Source organism: Sorex fumeus, unplaced genomic scaffold (assembly GCF_029834395.1).
Source record: "Sorex fumeus unplaced genomic scaffold, SorFum_2.1 ptg000002l, whole genome shotgun sequence".
NCBI classification, from domain to species: Eukaryota; Metazoa; Chordata; class Mammalia; order Eulipotyphla; family Soricidae; genus Sorex; species Sorex fumeus.
This window is the reverse complement of record NW_026606059.1, coordinates 50,330,098-50,352,682: the sequence shown is the minus strand read 5'-3', so window position 1 is coordinate 50,352,682 and position 22,585 is coordinate 50,330,098. Positions and strand designations below refer to the sequence as shown.

Genomic DNA, 22,585 nt, shown 5'->3' with positions numbered 1-22,585 from the left:
ATGATGCTCTTCATGTCCATCCATTGATAAGCAAATTTCATGACATCATCATTCCTAACAGCTGCATAGTATTCCATTGTGTAGATGTACCAAAGCTTCTTTAACATGTCATCAGTTATCTGTTCTCTCAGGCACTCAAGTAGTTTCCAGATTCTAGCTATGGTAAACAGTGCTGCAATGAACATACAGGTGCAGATGTCTTTTCTACTGTGCTTTTTTTGTACCCCCAGGATATGTTCCCAAGAATGGTATTGCTGGGTCATATGGAAGCTCAATTTCTAGGGTTTTTTTTTCCCCCTTTTTGGCTCACACCCAGCGATGCACAGGAGTTACTCCTGGCTCAACACTCAGAAATTAACCCTGGCAGTGCTCAGGGGACCATATGGGATGCTGGGAATTGAACCTGGGTCAGCCGCATGCAAGGCAAACACCCTACCTGCTGTGCTATTGCTCCAGCCCCTCAATTTCTAGCTTTTTAAGGAATGTCCTTGATTTCCAGAAAGGCTGGACCAGTCAGCAATCCCACCAACAATGAAAGAGAGTCCCTTTCTCCCCACATCCGCACTAGCACTGGTTGTTCTTGTTCTTTCTGATGTGTGCCCATCTCTGTGGTGTAAGATGGTATCTCATTGTTGTCTTTATTTGCATCTCCCTGATGATTTGTGATGTAGAGCATTTTTTCATGTGCCTTTTGGCCATTTGTAATTCTTTTTTGAGGAATTTTCTGTTCATTTCTTCTCCCCATTTTTTTTGATGGGGTTGAGGTGGGTTTTTTTTGTTGTTGTTCTAATGTCTTGTATATCCTGGATATTAACCCCTTATCTGATGGGTACTGGGTAAATAATTTTTCCCATTCATTCGGCTTTCTCCAGGGTTGGAAGCCTGACTCATGAGCTGGAGGAGCTGAAGGAAAAGGCAACTAGGATAGAGAAGGGATCACCAAGTCAACGATGATTGGAGGGATAATTTGGGATGGAAGATGTGTGCTGAAAGTAGATCAAGGACCAAACATGATGGCCTCTTGGTATCTGTATTGCAAACTATAATGCCCAAAAATAGAGAGTAAGAGGGAAATTATCTGCCCACAAAGGCAGGGGGAGGAGGGGGAGGGCACACAGGAGGACAATGGGGACACTGGTGGAATATGTACACTGGTAGGGGGATGGGTGTTCAATCATTGTATGACTGAAACTCAAACATGAAAGCTTTATAACTGTATCTCACAGTGATTCAACCAAAAAAAACACACACACACACACACAAAAAAAGGAGGCTGTGGGCTGGAGCAAAAGTACAGCAGGTAAGGCACTTGCTCTGTACATGGCCGACTTGGGTTCAATCCCCAGCACCACATCTGGTCCCCTGAACCTGAAAGGAGTGATCCCTGAGCACCCATGGGTGTGACCCAAAAACAAACAAAAATAATCAGAAGAATCTTGCTGAGGTCATTACATTTATAGATAGGTGTAAGAAGAATGGAAAAATTACTTCCCAGGAAATGCTTACCTCTGAAACAAACTTTGTTGTAGCATCACTTAAGGTTTTCAGCATTGGAGTCGCCTCAGCATAAAACAAAGACATTCGATTTGCCAACTCATTATTAACTTCATTTTCTCCTTCTGCCTATGTGAAAAGTAAGAGTCTTTAGTATCATTTTATGTAACAATTTTGCAGAGTGCTTGTCTCTTAATGCCTACTGAATTAATGTAATAAATATTCCAAATTTTTACACACACACACATGCAACTAATTTTTAAAAACGGAAAGATTAAAGGGGGCTTGAAGATGCCTCAGTAGTAGAGCAGTGCTTTGCAGACATGTGGCCATGAGTGCACTCCCTGCAACAATCCATAAGCTTAGCAAGATCCGAGCAACACTACCATAAAAAAGTATGTGAGCACTGCAACTGAAGTGTGTGAACACCACCACTGAGGGTGTAAACCCAGGTCATCACAACAACAGCAGTATAAAAAATGGAAAACAAAAGAAGTGTTAGGAGTACATACTTTGCATATATGAGTCCCTGGGTTGTCTCTTGGCGACACACACACACACACACAACAACAACAACAACAAAAAGTTGGCTCTTTATCTAATATTGTGTTTTCTCTTGAACACTTACTCCTCTTTCCCTCTTTTCACAATACTCTAAGAAAATTTCTTTCAATAAAAACTCTTTTGCTAGACTCATAAATAAATCTCAGAAGAAATCGACATGCTGCACAGATGCCTCCAGGCCCTGTACCAAGCTGAGTCTCATATCTGGAGTACCTGGGAGTGGGGCAGATGAGGTCACCATCTGCCCAAACAAAGCCCCAGCAGTGGAAAACCTCCAGAATCCAATCACCACCATGCTCACGACCAGACTCAACAGGCTAATGACAAGCCTCATCCAGGAATCAATCTGTTGAAAACTAAGGTATGCATACTTTGTGACCGAAATTGTCAGGCTCTCATGGAGTCGGGGATGGGCGACCTCCCCTCCATCTTCCCTGTTTTTCCAGGAGCCTGGCAGACATGCCCACGAACTGCCTCTGCTGTCATACAAGTTCATTAACCGAACGATCCAGAGACCCATAAATAAATCTCGAAAGAGATCATCAAACTACAGAGATGCTTCTGATCTCCAAAGTCACCATTCAGTTAAAAATTGAACTCCAGTCATTATCCTAGAAATCCTAAGAGTATGTAGATGCAACATCTTACACTACACAGATATACCAGGAGTAGCACACCATATTAGATGTGATGTAAAGTAGAAGGCAATCAATCTCAATAAAGGAAATATTAACACATAGGCTTAACCTGTAACAACATGTTAGTAATCTCTTTAGTATTCTAAAAGAATACTACAAGGGCTTAATGGCCCTAGTGTGTGCTAAACAATTTTCACATATTTTCTTCTAAGTAAACATTTTTTGATCATTTTTAGTGAATTATTCATAACAAGCAATACAAAATAAATTATTTAAGGCCTGCTATTGGGGCAGGCTTGGGTGGTGGTTGGGAAAATTGGAAATAATGATGGTGGGAAGGTATAATGGTGGTAAGATTGGCGTTGGACTATTTCATGTAATAAATCATTGTGAACCACTTTATAAAAATAAAATTAAAAAAATAAAAAGAATAAAATTTTAAAAAGCCTATTTTACTTTAGATAAAAAGAAGAAAAAATTATGGGGTCAAAAAGAGATACATTATGTAGGAGTTAAAGTGTATGCCTTAACAGTGGCTGACCCCTGTACCTGGGTTCAATCCTTGGTGCTACTTGGTCTCCTCAGCACCAGTGGGGGGAGGCCCTGGATGCTCCCAAGCACCACAAGACCTAAGATCATTGCATCCTCAGGCCCTTAGACTGACCTACAATTGGCCAAGTCGTTAAGACTGGCTCCCCATCCTCCAGAGCACCATTTGGGAGTCCCCCCAAAATAAATAAATAAGAAGAATATTTCTAAAATACTAAGCAATTAAGGGCTGGAGCGATAGCACAGTGGGTAGGGCGTTTGCCTTGCATGTGGCTGACCCGGGTTTGATTCCAAGCATCCCATATGGTGCCCTGAGCACTGCTTGGAGTAATTCCTGAGTGGAGAGACCCCTGTGCATTGCCGGGTGTGACCCAAAAGACAAACAAAAAAAAATACTACGCAACTAGGGGGCTGGAGTGAAAGTAGAGTGGATAAGGAGCCTGCCTTATATAAAGCCAACCCGGGATCAATCCCCAGTATCCCATATGGTCAGCCATGCACCACCAGGAGAAATTCCTGGGTGCTGAATTAGGAGTAACCCCTAGGCACCACCAGACATGGCCCCAAAACAAAACAACAAAAAAAACCCCTAAGCAATTAAATAAATCTTTGATATATAAAAAGCCCTATGTGTGTGTGTGCGTGTGTGTGAAAATGTCATAGATGCTCAGACAATGAAAAGATAATATTGCACCCTAACTTCATTAGAAACACTCATACACCCATCACCCATGCATCATCTTTTTTTTCTTTTCTTTTTGGGTCACACCTAGCGATGCACAGGGGTTACTCCTGGCTCTGCACTTGAGTTACTTCTGGCGGTGCTCAGGGGACCATATGGGATGCTGGGAATTAAACCCGGGTCAGCCGTGTGAAAGGCAAAAGCCCTACCCGCTGTGCTATCTCTCCAGCCCCAATGCATCATCCTTAATAAAATGCTAAGAGGTAAGACAGAAAAGAAAATGAGAGGCAAACTTAGACTAGAAGAAACTAAAGAAGAATTCCTGAGTTAAGTAATGGTGGACAGGAACAGCAGTATTCCAATCAGTGAGGATGGAAGAGTATGTCTGCAAATAATCAGGTAGAATGCCATTCTATATAATTCAAATGTTCAGTGTACTAAGAGGTATCAGCCAGAGAAAGATGGGGTCATATTATAGTGTCTTAAGTACTTACTTAAGAATCTATTTTCCTTTGATACAGATTAGACAAAGTCATGCGGGTTCCGGGGCCGAGAGCTCCTAGCCTACTCGGATTTGGGCTGAGCAACCTCCACCCAGATCCTCCAAATTCCAGTAGGCGGTGGTCACACCCACCAACTGGCCCCCTGGCGCCGTGTAATCCCATCAACGGCCAAGACTCAGAGACTATCTATAAAAACCAGCTCCCAGAACCATGCGACCGCATTTGCGGCCGCGCAACATCCTATTATGACATCTTATTATCTCATTCCTACTTTGGACAAACTGGCAGGCTACCGAATGTAGCCTGCCCACACGGCAGAGTCTGGCAAACTCCCTGTGGCATACCCAATATGCCAAATACCAGTAACAATGATGGGTCTCATTCTCCTAAAGAACCTTGAATATAATCTCAGGGCTAGGATGAAGGAGACGTTACTGGGGCCTGCTCGAGGCAATCGACGATCGACAGATTGGAAAAAAGAATGACAAGTCAATGTTTTAAAGACTGTAAACCAATGACAGCAGGTAGACTATACTGAGAAAGAATAGGTCAAAAATGACTTGAATTGTTTGAGAAGAGTTACCAAAGTGAGTATGGATTAAGGCTTTCAACTGAGGAAGTATTAAGAGATGAAAAGAAAGGTGAAGAAATAGATGTAAGGAAGATTTCAGTTGAAAAGAACTGAACTGATAGATGGTAAAACAATATAGGGATGACTAATAATGTTTTGGGTTTTAGGTGATTGCGGTATACTATAATTAAGAACTGAGTGTTGGCTTTCACTTGACACAGTATGAAAAAACAGACAAGGTCAGCCTTGCAAGCAGGAGTCAGTCTATGCAAAACCATACTGTCACAAGTAACAGACACTTCATGGAAGAGAAATCTGTCTTCCAATCCAGGGAATATCTTCAAGCAACAACTTAATGAAGTCTTTACTCAATGACAAAAACAAACAAAAATTCTCCCCTTGTTTGGAATTATTAATACGTCTCACGTTCTTTTGTACTTTTTACATATTCACATTATTATTTTATTAAACTATCCAGCTTGGGCTAAGGCTGACACTAGAAATTTGACACTAATTACCACAATGTAGACACTCAAAAGCACCTAGAGGGGGGAAAAAATCTGCTTTAAAGTTAAAGTTTTACTTAATATTTGACTCCTTGCAGGTACAAAAATGCATTTATTAAACAAGTTGAGAAGAGGAAGTCTAGCACATAATAAGCCTAAAACACCAGAAGAGATGCTTGCAAGCCAAGAAATGCTAAAAACCCACAATCTCACTCTCTTCTCTTACAAATATTGTAAGTTTTTTCCTATACCAGGGAATTTCTCTTCACTGTTATATTACTTAATCTATTCTAAGATGATGAAAACAACAAAAATTACAACCATTAATTTGAAAAACTTTTATAGTGTTAAAACATATAGGGTCTTCTTAAGTTATACAAACAAAAGTAAAAAGTAAGTAAAGTAAAGGCCCTCCCGTTGATCATCGATTTGCTCGAGCGGGCCCAGTAACGTCTCCATTGGAGACTTTGTTGTTACTGTGTCTGGCATATCAAATACTCTCGGTAGCTTGCCGGGCTCTCCGAGAGGGGCGGAGGAATCGAACTCGGGTCGGCCATGTTGGCTGCATGCAAGGCAGACGCCCTACCTGCTGTGCTATCGCTCCAGCCCTGACAAACAAAAAGAACTTTCATTTAAGAAGTCTTGGAAAGTTAAGGGATCAAATGGTAATAAAGGTAAATACAGTATGGTATGTTACATGTTTTCTTTCCACAGTCATAATTTTCATAATTACTATTTTTATAGGCTTTAACTTTATCTGAATAAGCAAATAACAAATGAAAAAATAAATTGTATAAACTGAGAGTGGAATTATCACCACTGCTTAAGAACATACACTTACTGGAACATTATTAATCCTCATACGACTCAAAGTTCTTCTATAATAGCTGAAATCATTCTGTATGGCAGGATTTGTCATCTAAAAACAATTATGGAAGAAAAAGATATTAATTATTAAATGATCATGTATATAAATAAAAAAAATCTTCCAAACAAGGCTTTCACTAGTTAAGAAAACCCTTCCTAATCTCTAATACCCATTATAGGACAAAAGCTGTATCTGGAGAAATGTAGTGGTTCAGAATGCCTTTCTTGCTGATGAACTAAAAAGGGTCATGAACTAAAAAGCCCAGTGTCCCACACACCAACCTGGATCTCGGCAGTCCTATTGTTTACAATCCCTGGTGTTACGGGTCAAAGCAACAATTCCCAACGAACAGAAGTAAAGGAAAGCAAAGTTCAGTGAACACTGTAACCAAGTATGATGGCATCGCATTCTGATGCGCTGCATTTGGTCACACATTTTTAGCACCACAGCTGAAACCTTGTGTGAGACCACAGCAAGGCATGTGCACAACCCCATGTCATCACAACATCAATAACAAGGAGGGTGTGGGTCAGAAAAAGAAAAAAGGGTTAAGGCATTTGCCCTCCTTGCAGCCAACCGCAGTTCAAATACCCCAGTAGCGTGTATGGTCCCCAGAGCACAGAACATCTCCAGGGGTCACTCCTGAGCACAGAGCCAGGAATAGCCCCTGAGCAACACAGAGAGCGGTCCACCATTCATGCCCACCAAAAGAATACAATAAAATAAAACCATTGATGGTGGAGAAGGGAATTTTGAAAAACAAACCGAAATTGGTGTCATCAAAGATGCCTTTTGAAAAAGTATGTTAACACTATACTACACGCTTACTGACAGTGTAAAAGTACTATTTTTCGGTCACACTCACTACACTTTCCTGTTTATAGTTTTTATGTAATACACTAAGAAGGTTATTTACCAAAAACATATTTTCAAACAAAATCAAGAAGGGATATATGGAGATGTTTGAGTAATCACAATAGTATATATGGGGGCTGGGAGATACTATAGAGAATAGGGCCTAGCATACACTCAACCTGAGTTCTACTCCTGGAACCACATCAAGGGATGAAGCCCTGGAGGTCCCGAGCACTGTCAGTGTGGCCCTGGAAGACCCTAGCACCAGCCAGATGGCCCAGTAATCCCAACAACCCATAGGACCTGAGCATCACTGCATCCCTGGGTACCTATCCCACTTCCTAGCTCAGAATTGCTGGTGAGGCCCCAAAGAATCCTAAGCACTGCTTGGGAGACCGAGCATAAATAAGTACATAAATTAAAGTATGTATGTTCAATAGGCAATCTATAAACAAATCATTTATGTTCAATATATTATTAAAGGAGAATAGTTGTCTATGAAATAATCATAAAATACTTGAGTTAGGAATCCAGTTCTTTCACTTGTTTTAGACAAGATAAGATACCTAATGGGGGTTGGGGGAGGAAAGGCATAGTGGAAAACAGTGTGAGAGAGATAAAGATAAATTTAGAAAGATAAAGGGGCAAGGGAGAAGAAGAAAAGAAGGAAAGAGAATTGCATTTCTTCCTAGTCCTCACTTTCATGATCTATGATTTTTAAAATTGGGGTTTAAAGAAAAAATCCTACCTTCAGTTCATCAAACCGGAGTGTGAAATGAAGAATTTCTGCAAACTGTTTAGCAAGAGCCTGCTCTCGCTCTAGATGCTGGGTAGGAGAATAAGGAGTGCTTGTCAAGGCTCCCAGAAGACCCCTTAATGCTGCTTCTGAAGAAATAAAGATGAAAATGTTGGCTCTCTCATATTTGTTTGTCAAAGGTGAAAGATTCATAAATGATATGGTTTTGACTCTCAAAAAGTCCCTTTAAAATCAAACAACCTGAATATAATCAAATAGAATATGGTCTAGATTACCCTAGATTACCCTGATTCCTAAATATAGAACTGAGGACAGAAAAAAAAGAAAAACCATGGGAGCAAGTGAAAACAGGCAGGTGGTAAGTAACAGGGGAAGGGGGCAGGGGCCTTAGACAAACTGGTGGTGAGGAGGTGTGGTGTTTCTATGTATCTCAGCCACAGAGCCTGCAACACTGAAAGCATGAGGTCCAAACTACAACAACCAAACTTAAAAATGTGCCTGTCAGGGAGGAAAGCTGAGGTGGTGGGGCTTGGGGGTTGGGGTAGTGGGTGGGGGAATCTGAAAACACTGGTAGAGGGAAGGTGACACGGGTGGTCGGGTTGGTAGAGGAACACTGCATCCCTGAAACTCAATTATTAGTAACTTCATAAATCATGGTGTCTTAACAACAACAAAACTTTTAATATAAAGAAGAATATACAAATCTTAATAGAATTAGTTCAATTTTATAATTCTCCTATTCAAATTTAAGATAATGAGGGATGTGAATCTTAATACCAGAAAGAAAGGAAACATTTTATATTGCTTTTACCATTTTACACAATCTGGTCTTATGAAATGGGAACTGTCACCTGCAGCTGAGTAATTTCCTCAAGGCATTGTGCCAATACAGTCTAATCTATACATAGCTAAGAATGAATTCTCAATCTCTTCCTTTGAGAGTTTATTGCTGTTTGTTTATAATATAAACTTTCTTTCACCTACTAAAGGAAACAAAGTAGTTTAATAATTAACATCCTGAGTTTCTTAAAGCTGGCATCTCAGAACCATAATATGAATAATAATCCATTACATTAAGTAAAACATCCCTTTGAAATAGGAACTGCTTTCAGAATGCAAGGCTAATAGTATTTTAAAACATAAATGCAGATTTTCCCTTAAAAATAAAAATCATAGAAATCAAAGTAACTTAGTTACACATTACAGGGGAAAAATACTCTAGAATGTATTTAAATAAAATAAGAGCTTGTGTATGTTAAGTATGACATTAATAAATGTCAGACCACTGAACAATCATGTATTAATGATGATTAATGTGAGATCTCAAGCCTTAACTTAAAAAAATTAATCATACTGTAATTATAAATTAACTTCCATACTACACATTTAGTTATTTTCTTGTTTAAGTATTTTTATCAGCTAAGTGGTGGGCATTACAAATGAATAAAAGGACAAGTTTTAAAGAGCTGTACCTAAGTGTATATAGCTCATACTTCAGAATACTACTGTTCCCATCAAAATAAACGATCTCTCAAAGCAATACTCTCCTAGTCTCTGCAACTTTATACATATCTATTCATTTAGTGATCTCTACCAACAGCACTAGCTGTAACTAATGACTACAGATTTGTCTTTAGTTCTGGCCAACTGAAATGCAGATCAGCTTATCAATTTGTTGCCTAAGCTATTCACTTTTCCAAAACAACTGAAGACTTAAAAACAAACATGAAGTAATTCATTTTTTAATAAAAACTATAAAAAATTTTTAAACTGTGGGTGAGGCAAATTTTATCTCAGGTCTAAGTTTAGCTTATGTGATATTTGATGTCTACCTTACAGGATGGTTTCTTCATCAAACTGCCGGTGTTCATTACATATAACATGTTCATTATTTAAAAATCAAAACTATGTAAAAATATGTATAAAGAAAAAATATGTATCAAGAACTTAAATTTAAATGCTTCAAGTTTCTGAGATACATATATAGCTCTTTTCTCCTACACCCACAAATTCACACAATTCTTCCAAATGACATCTTAAAAATTATACAAGCAGCTACATGACTAAATCTTACCTGCTGTGCCTCCTCTTTCTCCAAGAAAGGCAATTCCTTCCTTTTCTTACTCATTGTATTGAAGGCACAATTCTAATCACTGAATAATTTTTCCCATGGAAGAAGAAAAGCAAACAGTTTTGCATTCTTTCTGCATTAGCAACTCCCTAGATAACTACGGACAAATCATTAGCTTCCTATTCTGTAAAGCTTAGTTTTAGATACATGAACTGGTCATAATCAGCAAAAATTTTAAGAAGATATAATACAAATAACCCAAGGGTCTAAGGAGACGAAACTGCCATATACAGGAAGTAACTTGCTACAGACAAGTGGGTAGAAATTATACCAAATGGCTCAGCATATAGGACCCTTTAGGATACAAAGAAATCAGATTTCCTTGTGGGAAATGGTAAAACTATATTACGATTCGTAGAGAAAAGATAAGATTATGCTATAATTTTACAGTCTAACAAGCTTATTTTACTTACAAATGCACAAATTTAGCAAAGCGAACATGAAATACTCTAAATTATTCCAGTGTCAATAAATGTCTTTTTCACTAAGGAAATCATAATTAGAAAACTTCCAACTTACCTAACCTCTGAGAAAATTCGTAAAATTTCTTTAATTTCCCTACTAGTGGAACAACGGCACCCCATGCCTTTTCTTGTAATTTCTCATCTGCTGGATGCTGGATTGCCTTCAAAATCCAAAGGTTAAAAGTACTTAATATTTTTAACAACCACAACCGGTATAATTATCATAAGAATATAGGTTTTTAGCAAACGCAAGAAACCCCAATATACTATAAAAATACAGAATCATGGACCCTGGAAGACATTCTCAACCTCTCTGATGCTAACTAAACATGCTAAATTATATTTCAGTCACTCTTAGAATATAAATATAATGGAATTTTAAAAGACAAAAGTAAGTATTTGTTAAATCTATTATGCCAGGTACCTTCTGAAACAACAAGCAAAAAGACATAAATTTTATACTGCTCCTTATATAATAAGCAGATTTTCTCAGTGATCTTTAATTAAAGAATCACTTTAGTGGAATAAAATAAAACTAAAAAGGGCAAAAAGAAGCTATCAATAATTCAAATTCTACCAACTAAACTTGCTGTAAAAAAAAAATCAATCAAATACCTTAGAACCTAAATGAACATGAGAATATGATTAGAAACTGTCGGAAATTTATTTCCAATGAGTGAAATTCTTTTCTAGGATCCCTATTTTCTAAAGTCAAATAATTTAAAAAGCAATCTACAGTTCGAAATGAGTGTACCTATTTCTAAAATCAGTCATTCAAATCATTAATTTTGTGATCATAGTGAATGATCTTCCCAATTATGTATATTATCTTCTTGCTTTCATCTTCTTTTATGTTATCAGTTTTTTAATCCTTTGTAATACACCATGCCTTTGACAATACTTATTTACTTTTTCTAGCTCTTCAATCATGAAATGCAATCTTGTAGCCAAGGGGGGGTGCTCCCTTTCTACATGGCCAACTCAGGATTGATCCACAGTACCCTTGTACACCACCAGGAGTGATCCTTGAGAAAAAAGCCAGAAGCCCTGAGCACGGATGGGTGTGGTCCCCAAACAATGTTTGCAGACAATATGATACAATATCTAGAAAATCCTAAAGACTCTACAAAAAAAAGCTACTAGAAACAACAGGTTTGTATAGTAAAGTGGCAGGCTACAAAAATCAATGCCAAAAGTCCATGGCTTTCCTATAAACAAATAATGAAAGAGAAGAAAGAGATATTAAAAAAAACAAGCCCGTTCACAATAGTGCCTAAAAAAACCAAGTACTTCATAATCAGTTTAACTAAAGAGGTGAAGGACCTATACAAAGAAAATTACAAAACACTACTTTCCGGAAATAAGAGAGGGCATTAGGAAATGGAGATATACCCCCTGCTCATGGATCGGGAGGATTAAAATTATCGGAATGGCAATAATACCCAAATCACTATACAGATTTAATGCAGACCCCATAAGGATACCCATGACATTCTTCAAAGAAATAAGACAAGGGGATGGAGCAATACCACAATGGGTAGGGCATTTGCCTTGCACGCGGCCAAACCGGGTTCAAGTCTCAGCATCCCATACAGTCTCCTGAGCATTGCCAGGAGTAATTCCTTAGTGCAAAGCCAGGAGTAACCCCTGTGCATTCCCGGGTATGACCCAAAAAGGAAAATCAAAACAAAACAAAACCACAACACTCAATAGGAGAGAGAGAACAAAAGGGAATGCCCTGCCACAGAGGCAGGGGGGATGGGGGGATGGGAAGTGGGAGGGATACTGGGATCCATGGTGGTGAGAAATGGGCACTGGTGGAGGGACGGGTATTTGATCATTGTATAATTGAAACCCAAGCACAAAAATTTGTAAGTCTACAACTGTACCTCATGGTGTCTCACTAATAAAAATAAAACAAAACAAAAAAAACCTAAAAACCAAAGAAAGACAAAATAGACTCCTGAAATTCATATGGAACAATAAAACCCCATGAATAGCTAAAGCAATCCTTGGGAAAAAGAAGATGGGTGGTATCACCTTCCCCAAGTTCAAACTGTACTACAAAGCAGTAGTCATTAAAACAACATGGTAATGGGCTAGAAAAAGAGCCAGAGAACATGGAACAGAGTTGAATATTCTGCAACAGATGCTCAATATATGATCACTTAATCTTTGATAAAGGACAAGAAATGTGAAATGGAACACAAAAGCCTCTCCAATAAGTGGTGTTAGAAAAACTGGATAGCTACCTGCAAAAAAAAAAAAAAAATGAACTAAGACCTCTGTCTAATGCTAGGCACAGAAGTTAAATCACAGTGGATTAAAGACCTCAATATCAGACATGAATCCATAAGGTACATGGAGGAAAATGTAGGCAGAATCCTCCATGACACTGAAGCTAAAAGCATCTTTAAGGATGAAACACCACTGACCAAGCAAGTTGAAACAAACATAAACAAGTGGGACTATATCAAACTAAGAAGCTTCTGCATCTCAATGGAAACAGTGAACAAAATACGGAGAGAACCCAAGGAATGTGAAAGAATATTTGGCCAATACCCATCTGATAAGGAATAAAATATCCAGGACATACAAGACATTAGGGGGGGTCAGAGTCGGAGGCAGAAAAAGAGAGCAGGGAGTCGTTAGAACAAGAAGCAGCAGAAGGAGCTCCGGAGAGAGAAGCAGAAGGCAAATCAGAGGAGAATGGAGTGGAGATTGGAATAAACTGCAACTGACACTGACCAGCCTGGCCCTCATTCCTTCCTTTGCCTACCCATCGCCAACAGCGGTCCCGATTCAGTCCACACACAGAAGCTCAAGAGCACTGAATATGCGTGGTGAGAGAGAGCAGCCCGGAGAGGCCGCGAACAAATCATCATCCCTTCCTTTGGCACGCGAGTATGGCATTTTTCACAACGGACACTTTTGTTCACAATGCTCACTTTTGGAAAAGTGTTAAATATCAAGCAACACTGAGTAAGGATGCTTTCTGTTGGAGCAATCTGTGTGACTCTATGGTAATAATGCTATGTGGGCAGACCTGAGGTATATACATTTTCTATGTTTATGAATTATGTTCATGGTTGATCTCTTATTTACTAGATATACCTCCTTACTATTATATCTCTTGGAGAGCCCAGCAAGCTACCAAAAGTATCCCGCCCGCACAGGCAGAGCCTTACAAGCTCCCTGTTGCATATTTGATATGCCAAAAACACTAACGACAACAGGTCTCATTCCCTTGGCCCTGAAAGAGCCTCCAATTGTTGGGAAAAGACGAGTAAGAAGAGGCTGCTAAAATCTCAGGGCTGGGAGGAACAGATTTAGCGTGTACATATTCCTTTCTAATTTTGTTATTCAGAACTCTTTTCTGCTTAAAAGTCAAAGATCACTAAACATTTTTCAGTGAAAATTTCTTCAACAGTTTCATTAATTATGTATTCCCTATTTGCTTGAATATTGTCTTTAGGGTAGAAGAGGCTAAGGATAGGAGGTCAGTCACTTGCCTTTCATCACTCCAGTGTAAATCTTTGGCATCTTATGGTTCCTGAGGACCACTACCAGGGGTCATTGCTGAGCAGTCAGGAATAGTTCTTGATTATTAACATAAGTGGCTCCTCCACCAAAATTGTTCTTTATAATAAGTTTTCTAACAAAAAATTTCTTCCTAATATTCTTCAGTGATATTTTTCTACAGAAACTGGAATTTTTTCAGGATTTTATTTTAGGCTCCATGACTTATAATACTGATAATGACTGAGTTTCACACGGAAAATATTGCAACACCATCCTCTCTACCACAATGTCACTGTCACTGTCCTCCCGCTGTTCACTGATTTGCTCAAGTGGGCCCAGTAACGTCTCCACTGTGAAAATTGTTACTGTGTTTGGCATAGCCAATATGTCAAGGGTAGCTTGCCAGGTCTCCAAGAGGGGCAGAGGAATTGAACTCGGGTCAGCCATGTTGGCTGCTTGTAAGGCAAACGCCATACCGCTGTGCAATCGCTTCAGCCCACCATAATGTCAACTTCCTTTTACCACTGTCTCAGTGTAGAGACTTCATTTTTTTTTTAACTCTGAGATATCTGAGATATTCCCACATGACCAATCATGGAACACTATGACTAAACGCTCCAGGAAAACTACTGTACGACTAATACATACTTTGGAGACATCAGTGTATGAGCACTGTGTTTAAAGTTAAGGAGCTTGCCTTACACACAGCTGACCCATATTTGATCTCCAGCACCATATACTGTCCCCCAAACCTGGCCAGGAGTGAGCCCCTACCACAGAGTAAGCCCTGAGCATTACCAGATGTGGTCCTCCCCCAAAAAAGCTGCTGGTCACACAGCCCCCATAAACCCTCCTTGAAGGTTATTAGCCTTATGAACTAATCTATTATTTTACTCTCTTATGGAAGATTATAGTTAAATCTCAATCAAGTCTTTCCTAATAATGAAATAAACACTTTTACTATAACAAGCATTTCCACACAAAAGTGAGTAAATGCTTTCATTTGTGAAAAACTCCCAAGCAGTACCTTGGAAAAAAAAAAGGTTCTGATCCTTGTCTCTATGGATAATGAAATGTCTTTTCTTTCTGTCTTGAGAAAGACAACTATAATTAATTTTAAAAAATTCAATTTCAAAATAAATTTTGTGAAAGTTCAATGTATAGGGCTGAAGTGATAGTATAGTTGTAGGGTATTTGCCCTGTATGCAGCCGATCCAGGTTCAATCCTAACATCCCATATGGTCCCCCAAGCCTGTCAGGAGTGATTCCCTGAGCACAAAGTCAAGATTAAGCACTGAAAATTGCCCATGCAACCATAAATAAATTTAAAAAAAACTTCAAATTAAAATTTAATGTAAGCACTAATGGAAAAGTAAGTTTTTATAAATATAAAATATTCCATGAAATATTTTTAGAATTTGTGAACTGGTCTGACCTATAAGAGAGGATTGAGTTAATTTAAAAAATTTTAATAAACTAAATTTTCCATTTACAATTTTTAAAAAAATGCATCTGAATGTTTGAATAAGCTCAATTTCACAGACATAGTTACATCTTCTATTTATGAAATCTGAAGGCTTTACTTAAGATAATGATGATATTAAGATTTTAATGGAAATCTTTTAGATTTATTTCTTCAACTGACAGCTGACTGCACACCAAGGAACACCAAGCAAACAATCATGTTTATTCTCTTCAGGCTACACCCTCCCTGTTGGTTACTATGAAAGGAATGTGTACAAAGTGGCAAAGGAGTCAAGGGAAGATGTGGAATATTTGATTTTTAAGAAAGAACAGAATTAGAATTGAACGAACAGAAAAAAGGGGAAAAGGGGTCCATTCCACAGAAAAGCAAAGATAAGAAGAGAACATGTGTAACAAGTAGTCCAGCAGGGGAGAGATAAAATCAAAATTCATACTATCTATAATTTCTCTCAGTTAAACAGATTACCAAGTATTCATCTAAACTAGAGGCCACAAAATCACTTAAGTCCCTTCTCCTTTATAGTACACATCCAGTCAATCATTAAAATCTGTGGCCTTTAGCTCAAATTATTTCCTTAATCATCATCTTCTGATACAGGCACTTAATTTTGTTTTCACAAACACCCTGAATGCTATTAGAGAAATTAAATATGGAGTATACATTCAGTAGATTGATCCCTGATAATTTATTAGTTTCAGGAAAAAATAATTAAAGCAGATGTGGGGAATGAAGATAGCGGTATAGAAGAAGCCCTTCAGAATACGAAAATAGGGGGCTGGGGCAATAGCACAGCAGGTAGGGTGTTTGCCTTGCATGCAGCCGACCCAGGTTTGATTCCCAGCAACCCATATGGTCCCCCGAGCACCACCAGAAGTCATTCCTGAGTGCAGAGCCAGGAGGAACCCCTGAGCATCGCCAGGTGGGACCCAAAGAGCAAAAAAAAAAAAAAAAAAAAGAATGTGAGAATAAGAAAAGGTTCAGAAATTCAGAAATCAAGAAGTTACTCTGGGGGGGGCTGGAGCGATAGCACAGCGGATAGGGCATTTGCCTTGCACGCAGCCAATATGGCCGACCCGAGTTCGATTCCCAGCATCCCATATGGTCCCCCGAGCACCGCCAGGAGTAATTCCTGAGTGCATGAGCTAGGAGAAACCCCTGAGCATCGCCAGGTGTGATCCAAAAAGCAAAAAAAAAAAAGAAAAATGTTACTCTGGGCAGTATAGGAGTATAAGGCACCTAAATTTGGGCATATGCTGGGAAGTCAAAAGAAAAAAGACATAATTAAGAGATGAAATAAAAACAGTTTCAGAGTAGATGGAGAGTAAGAAACAGAAACAGACCAAAGATAGAAAAGTTAGTTGTAAGAAGAAGGAACACAGCCCCTTCTAAAATCATTGAAAAATAGGTGGAAACCTGGAAAAGCTCAGAGGTCTGGGAGAAACTGAGAAAGATCACACAAACATCTGTTCTATGCTATGAAGTCATCACACAGAGCTTCAGATTCAGAGTCCAAACTAAAAAGAAGATGGTTTTTCAGTTTCTTTTAAGAAGCTAAGGAAGAACAAATAAACTGGCAAAACAAAAAAGTCACAAAAAAGTTCCATTCTTCTCTCCATGATACTGTACATTTCGGATGTAAGAATAATCACACATGGGCCAGAGTGATAGTACAGCTGGTAGGGCGCTTGCCTTGCACATGGCAAACCTGAGTTCAAGCCCTGGCATCCCATATGATCCCCCAAGCACTACCAGGAGTAATTCTTGAGTGCAGAGCCAGGGGTAAACATTGAACATTAGTGGGTGTGGCCCAAGCCCCCCATCACCCAAAAGAACAATCCCATATCCAAAATTCTTTAATACACATAATTGCATACTTGTATAACTTTATTTTCCTTTTATTCAGGTGTCATTACAACCACTTTTGAAATAATGCAATTGAGCTTCCATTAAATACAGCATAAGAATTACCAAGAAAATTCTAAAGTGCAAAATTAAGATCAAAAAGGAGAAATACAGTAATCATACATTATTAGACAAGATTAATGTGAAGAACTATCTCTTCAAACAAATGTAATAAATGTTTTTCATCCTTGACAAGTGGCAGTGAGACATATTTTGATACAACTTTTTTTCATAGTGGACATTTTGTAACTAAATTAAAACATGTTAAGCACCTTCAATCTAGTACACTTAATTATGCTGTCATCTGTAATGTTATACTGTATCAACTCAGCACAGATTGCAAATGGTAACACGCCATTTTTTGAAACGTAGTTTTCCAATAAATTAGAAAATTACAAATGTTAATCACTACTATTATAGGACACATCCTATACTGGATTAAACAGTAATTCAGTTTTTACATTGGGAATTAAATGCTTTCTAAAAATTTATCACTAATACATATTTACTTGCTTGTAGTACTGAAAAAGTTAACAAGCTTACAATGATTTTTGTTAAACTGAATGTTTAAGCTAGTGGATCCTCTTTTTAAAAGAATTAAACAGTGACAGAGACAAAAGAAAAAGAGAAGGTATAAATGTGCTTTTACCTCTCGTATTTCATGGCCAGCTCCTCTGTATGATTGTAAGTCCTCTAAGATGCCTTCTGCATCTTTTAATACTACATTCACCTGATTATAAATTTCCTTCTCAGACTCTGTAGGCTGGGCATCTAAACATCAGGAAAGCACAAGAAATTTTATAGTCACAAGATTTCTTTTTGGCATATATATATATAAAACACTAAGTATTAATCTAATTTTCTGATAACAAAGATTTCATTCAATGGTAATTTAGCATTTCTTAGAAAATAATGATAGTCTTTCTACAGATCTATGTACCAAAAAGAAGCAAGGGAACCCCAAATACTACTTGAGTTATAGATCATCGCTGGATAAAAACTTAAAAATGATGATTCAAGATTTAAATTGGGATAGCATTAACAATCACTTTTCCTTTTCCTGCAATATTACTCATCAGTATCAGTAATGACTATATGTGTACAGATAATGATCCATCTTAATGAAACAGAAAAGTCTACCAACTGGACTAATTTCTGACAAGAGTCATTTTAATGACTAAATTTTGATATAAAAATGTTAGGAAAATAATTTTTTGGTGCTCTCTTTTCTGGGAGTCATTTTAAATAGTATTCCAATGAACTTCACTGCTGATGAATCTAAGAAGCTGATGAATACAAGGAGCTATGCAAAAGATTTAGAAACTGCTCCAGAATTAGTAGGCTGCTTAAAACCAGACACCTTTAGTGCTGCAATATTAGCACTAAAGAACTTTAATTCTAAAATTTCTACAGACCTGAAACTGAGAGGAACATTAAGGAAAGTTATAAAAAGGATAAATGAGGAACACAAACATATGGGCATCCCCACCACCTGTGGTGGAATAAGCCACCAAATGTTAAAATTTGACTAAATCAGGATTTTTCTGACAAGCTAGAAGAAATCCTGTTTATAATAACTTGGTCACCTGTTCCTCTAAAAACAAATCTTTTTATCTAATATAGTAGATATTTTTTTGAAATTGAGTTTTTCATAATTCACTCCACCTAGATCCCATTCAATACTAAAGATAAGGCATAAAGCACTTTAAATTATAAACATTATGATTACCATAATGTTTTAAAAAGAAATTGTGCTAACATAGTTTCAAAATGCTAAAATTTTCTCTTATAGAAGGATGGGAACAGACCAAATTGATAATATGAATTGAGAGTATTTCTGTTAAATATCTTTTCACTCATTTAAAGCTTGTCTGCACCCAATTCACCTTCCTAAAAATACACAATTATATACTTATTCCTTTTGTAGACATTTTAAAAGAAACTTGTTTTTACATATAAAACTATTAGTCAAGATGACTAAAAACTGTATATTAACTTTATTCTCAGGAAAAGTGATAACTCAGTTCCACCCATGAAACCTGCCAATTGGTAAAATACATGAATGTAAGCAATATACTCATTTTTAATCAACAATAACAATTTTTAATTCAACAGTTATAACAGCACTCACAGCAACAATGGTAAAGTAACATTCACTGTGCAAAGTCAAATTAAGGATTTATAACCTTTTATGTTCCCTTGTTTAAGTTTCTTTCAGAAATCATGGTTTTGTTTTTTAATGAAAATGCTATGTCAATATAATTATACAAGAAGCCAATTGAAAAACTAAAAAAACTCTATACAAAACCATAGATACTGTGTTACTAGAAAATACTAAGAACGAGTATTGTAGCTAAATGATTTTTTAAAGGTCAGAGTTCGTCATTTAGCGGTAATATTTATCTCATTTAGCTAGAACATATTCTCCTAATAGACACATTCTAAAAAGTACGCCTCTTAACTGTTATACTTACACCAGATGCAGTAGGAAAAAAAAATACTTTTTACATGCAAAAACAGCAGTTTTATACTTTTCATATGGAAATGTGAAACTACAGACATAACATCAATAAGTTGACACATATCATAATTTGAATTCATGAAGTGGGAATTCATGACAAAGGACAGTATTTTGACTACTACAAATCAAAAAGTGTTCTGAAGCTTGAAAAGTATTAAGCTATATATTTCTGTTGTGGTGCCTAGCTGGTAACAGAAAAATGTGACACTGAAACATACAAAAGAAACATTGTCAGGTAGATTTACATAGACCTTGGAAATGTTTAATAGCTGTTAATGGCTTAGTAAATACCAAGAAATTTAAAAATAAAGAAAATTCAGTCTCCCCAAAGGGCAAAAAAAAAGAAGGTATTCAGCACCACACTGATTAAACATTTTTTAAGACTGTCACAGGAAAATCACATTGATAATTTTGAAAGCTGCTGAAGACTGCTGTAGAAATGAAGACAAACAGAAAATAGCAGACAGGTAAGCACTACTTTACTGAGAGCCAAGTCATGCAAAAGGGTGAAACACTAGGGAGAGGAAAAGGCTGCAAAAATAAAGCTCCCCCCACTCCCAAAATGCATCATATAATGCACCAAGACTTGTCACTTTGATTTTTCATAGCAAGAATAAAAATTTTTATTACCTGAAGAAAGAAAATGCTGCACATAGCTAACAAAGACTTTAAATTTGAAAATAATGTATGCACTACTGAGGCTAGGTATAGTGATTATCAATAATTTTGTCAATAATTTTAACTTAAAAATCATTCAAAGGAAACTAAAGCATGTTTCAGTTGCTTTTACTGTTTGAAGGCAAAAACTGAGTATTTCAATAATTTCACAGATTTCCTATAGGAGTCACTGAATGTAACTATTAAAACTGAAATTGTTATGGTACAAAGGGAAGCAAAGAGCAGTTATAAAATGAAAAGGAATCCAAGTCACATACAAAAAAGGGTGCAGGAGTAGATATTTGGGCGACACCCAGTGGTGTTCACAGATCACCTAGCTATGCTTGGGTGCATATATGAGGTGCATACTGGGGATTAAACCTGAATCAGCTGTAGGTAAGGCAAGTGCCTGACCTGCTGTACTCTTTCTGGCCCCTAAAATTTTTAATTCTGATAAATCTCTCTGCTTTAATTCTGCACCCATTTGGTTCAGCAAATATTTATAATCATTTCATATTTCATAAAGGCAGGGGCCTCAATTTATAGTACACACACTGCATTGTATGCAAACTCAGCAAATAGTACATTTCCTTTAATAAAAATGTTTAATGAAAGGAAGAGATCTAAATAGGCCTCCAATATGAATTAAAGGAGGAAGCCATTATGCACCATAAGTTATCTCTGAATATATCATTTTAGAAAAATATAAGTAAAATGTCATAAAAATAAATCTCGAAGTACAGGACAAAAAGCACTTGAAAATATACGAGATAATATGGAAAAATAAAGCTGGTTAAAATAGATTATATTTTAAAGATGGGGCAGTGGAAAACAGATAACACAAAAGACACAAGAATTAGAGGTAATACGTAATGGAAAGGCACTAAAACAAAGAATAAGCAGAAGATTCTATTTCTCATACACAAATAACCTATTATTTACTCTTTGTTCTATGCTACATGGAGTATGTAAATAAAGGTTAACTAACACGCACTGAGCTTCTATCATTTATTAAAGCACTAAGATTAGCAAATATGAAGGTTAGGAAGGAATATAAAAAAGTTCCTCTTCCAAAAATAAACATTTAGTGAATAAATGTTCACTTAAAAGATCTGTCACTACAATGTGTTATAAATTGGCAATGTCATTATTTTTTTTTAAAGTCCCAATTCAGTGCTTTAAATATGTTGTGATTAGTATAATTACTGCCAAAACTGGTGGGCAAAGTGAGTTTTATACCTTAATTGAATTACCACTGTTAAAATATAAAATCTTATATAGGTATAATTTGCTTTAAGAAAAGTTTCTTTTTCTAGTGTCTCAAAAGTAAAGATAATATATTTCACTGAATATAGAATATAGAATATCATTTTATGCTTTAAGGTCTATGTACCTGTTCTACATACAATGTTGCTAAATAGTCTGAAAAATTCCACTTTACTCTTCACAATCTAATTTAAATATCATCATAAACTCTTCCATGATGTCCAATCTACCCACTGCCATGTAAAGTGATCCCTTTCTGATCTACACCTTGAATGTCAATTCAACAAAACAGTTTGCCTAGAACTCCCCAAGGCAGGGAATACTTAGATTGTCATCTCCAGCAGTTACTGGCTGGAATACAAGACCCAAAAAACAAAACAAGAGCCTTAAGAGTATGTTGAACCCAACCAAGGTGATTTAAGTCTAAAAAGGTAATGACAATTTAAAACCTGCATTTTTTACTCTAAGGGATTCTATTAAATCCTATTTCAAATGCATTAGTATGGCTCAACTGTGTACAGTTAATGCAAAATGTTGTTATATTATGTAAGGAATTAATAGTTGCCCACCAATGGTGGTATACAGAGCTGTATTTAACCAATTAGAATGATAGAAATAGTAAAATTAAATTATTCTGGTAACCAGGATA

At 37.0% G+C, this 22,585-nt stretch overlaps 1 protein-coding gene across 8 annotated transcripts in view; it reads right to left on the bottom strand.

Annotated features, from left to right (window-relative positions):
• Positions 1-22,585, bottom strand: part of CYRIB (CYFIP related Rac1 interactor B) — a 142,020-nt gene that overhangs the window by 8,289 nt on the left and 111,146 nt on the right. For all 8 annotated transcript variants that reach the window (XM_056138167.1, XM_056137917.1, XM_056138246.1 and 5 more), the window contains 5 exons: positions 18,142-18,263; positions 10,638-10,743; positions 7,979-8,115; positions 6,349-6,426; positions 1,507-1,623 (listed from right to left, as the gene is read on the bottom strand). In XM_056138167.1, coding sequence (XP_055994142.1) covers positions 1,507-1,623; positions 6,349-6,426; positions 7,979-8,115; positions 10,638-10,743; positions 18,142-18,263 — 560 coding nt within the window. The remainder of the gene's footprint in view (positions 1-1,506; positions 1,624-6,348; positions 6,427-7,978; positions 8,116-10,637; positions 10,744-18,141; positions 18,264-22,585) is intronic.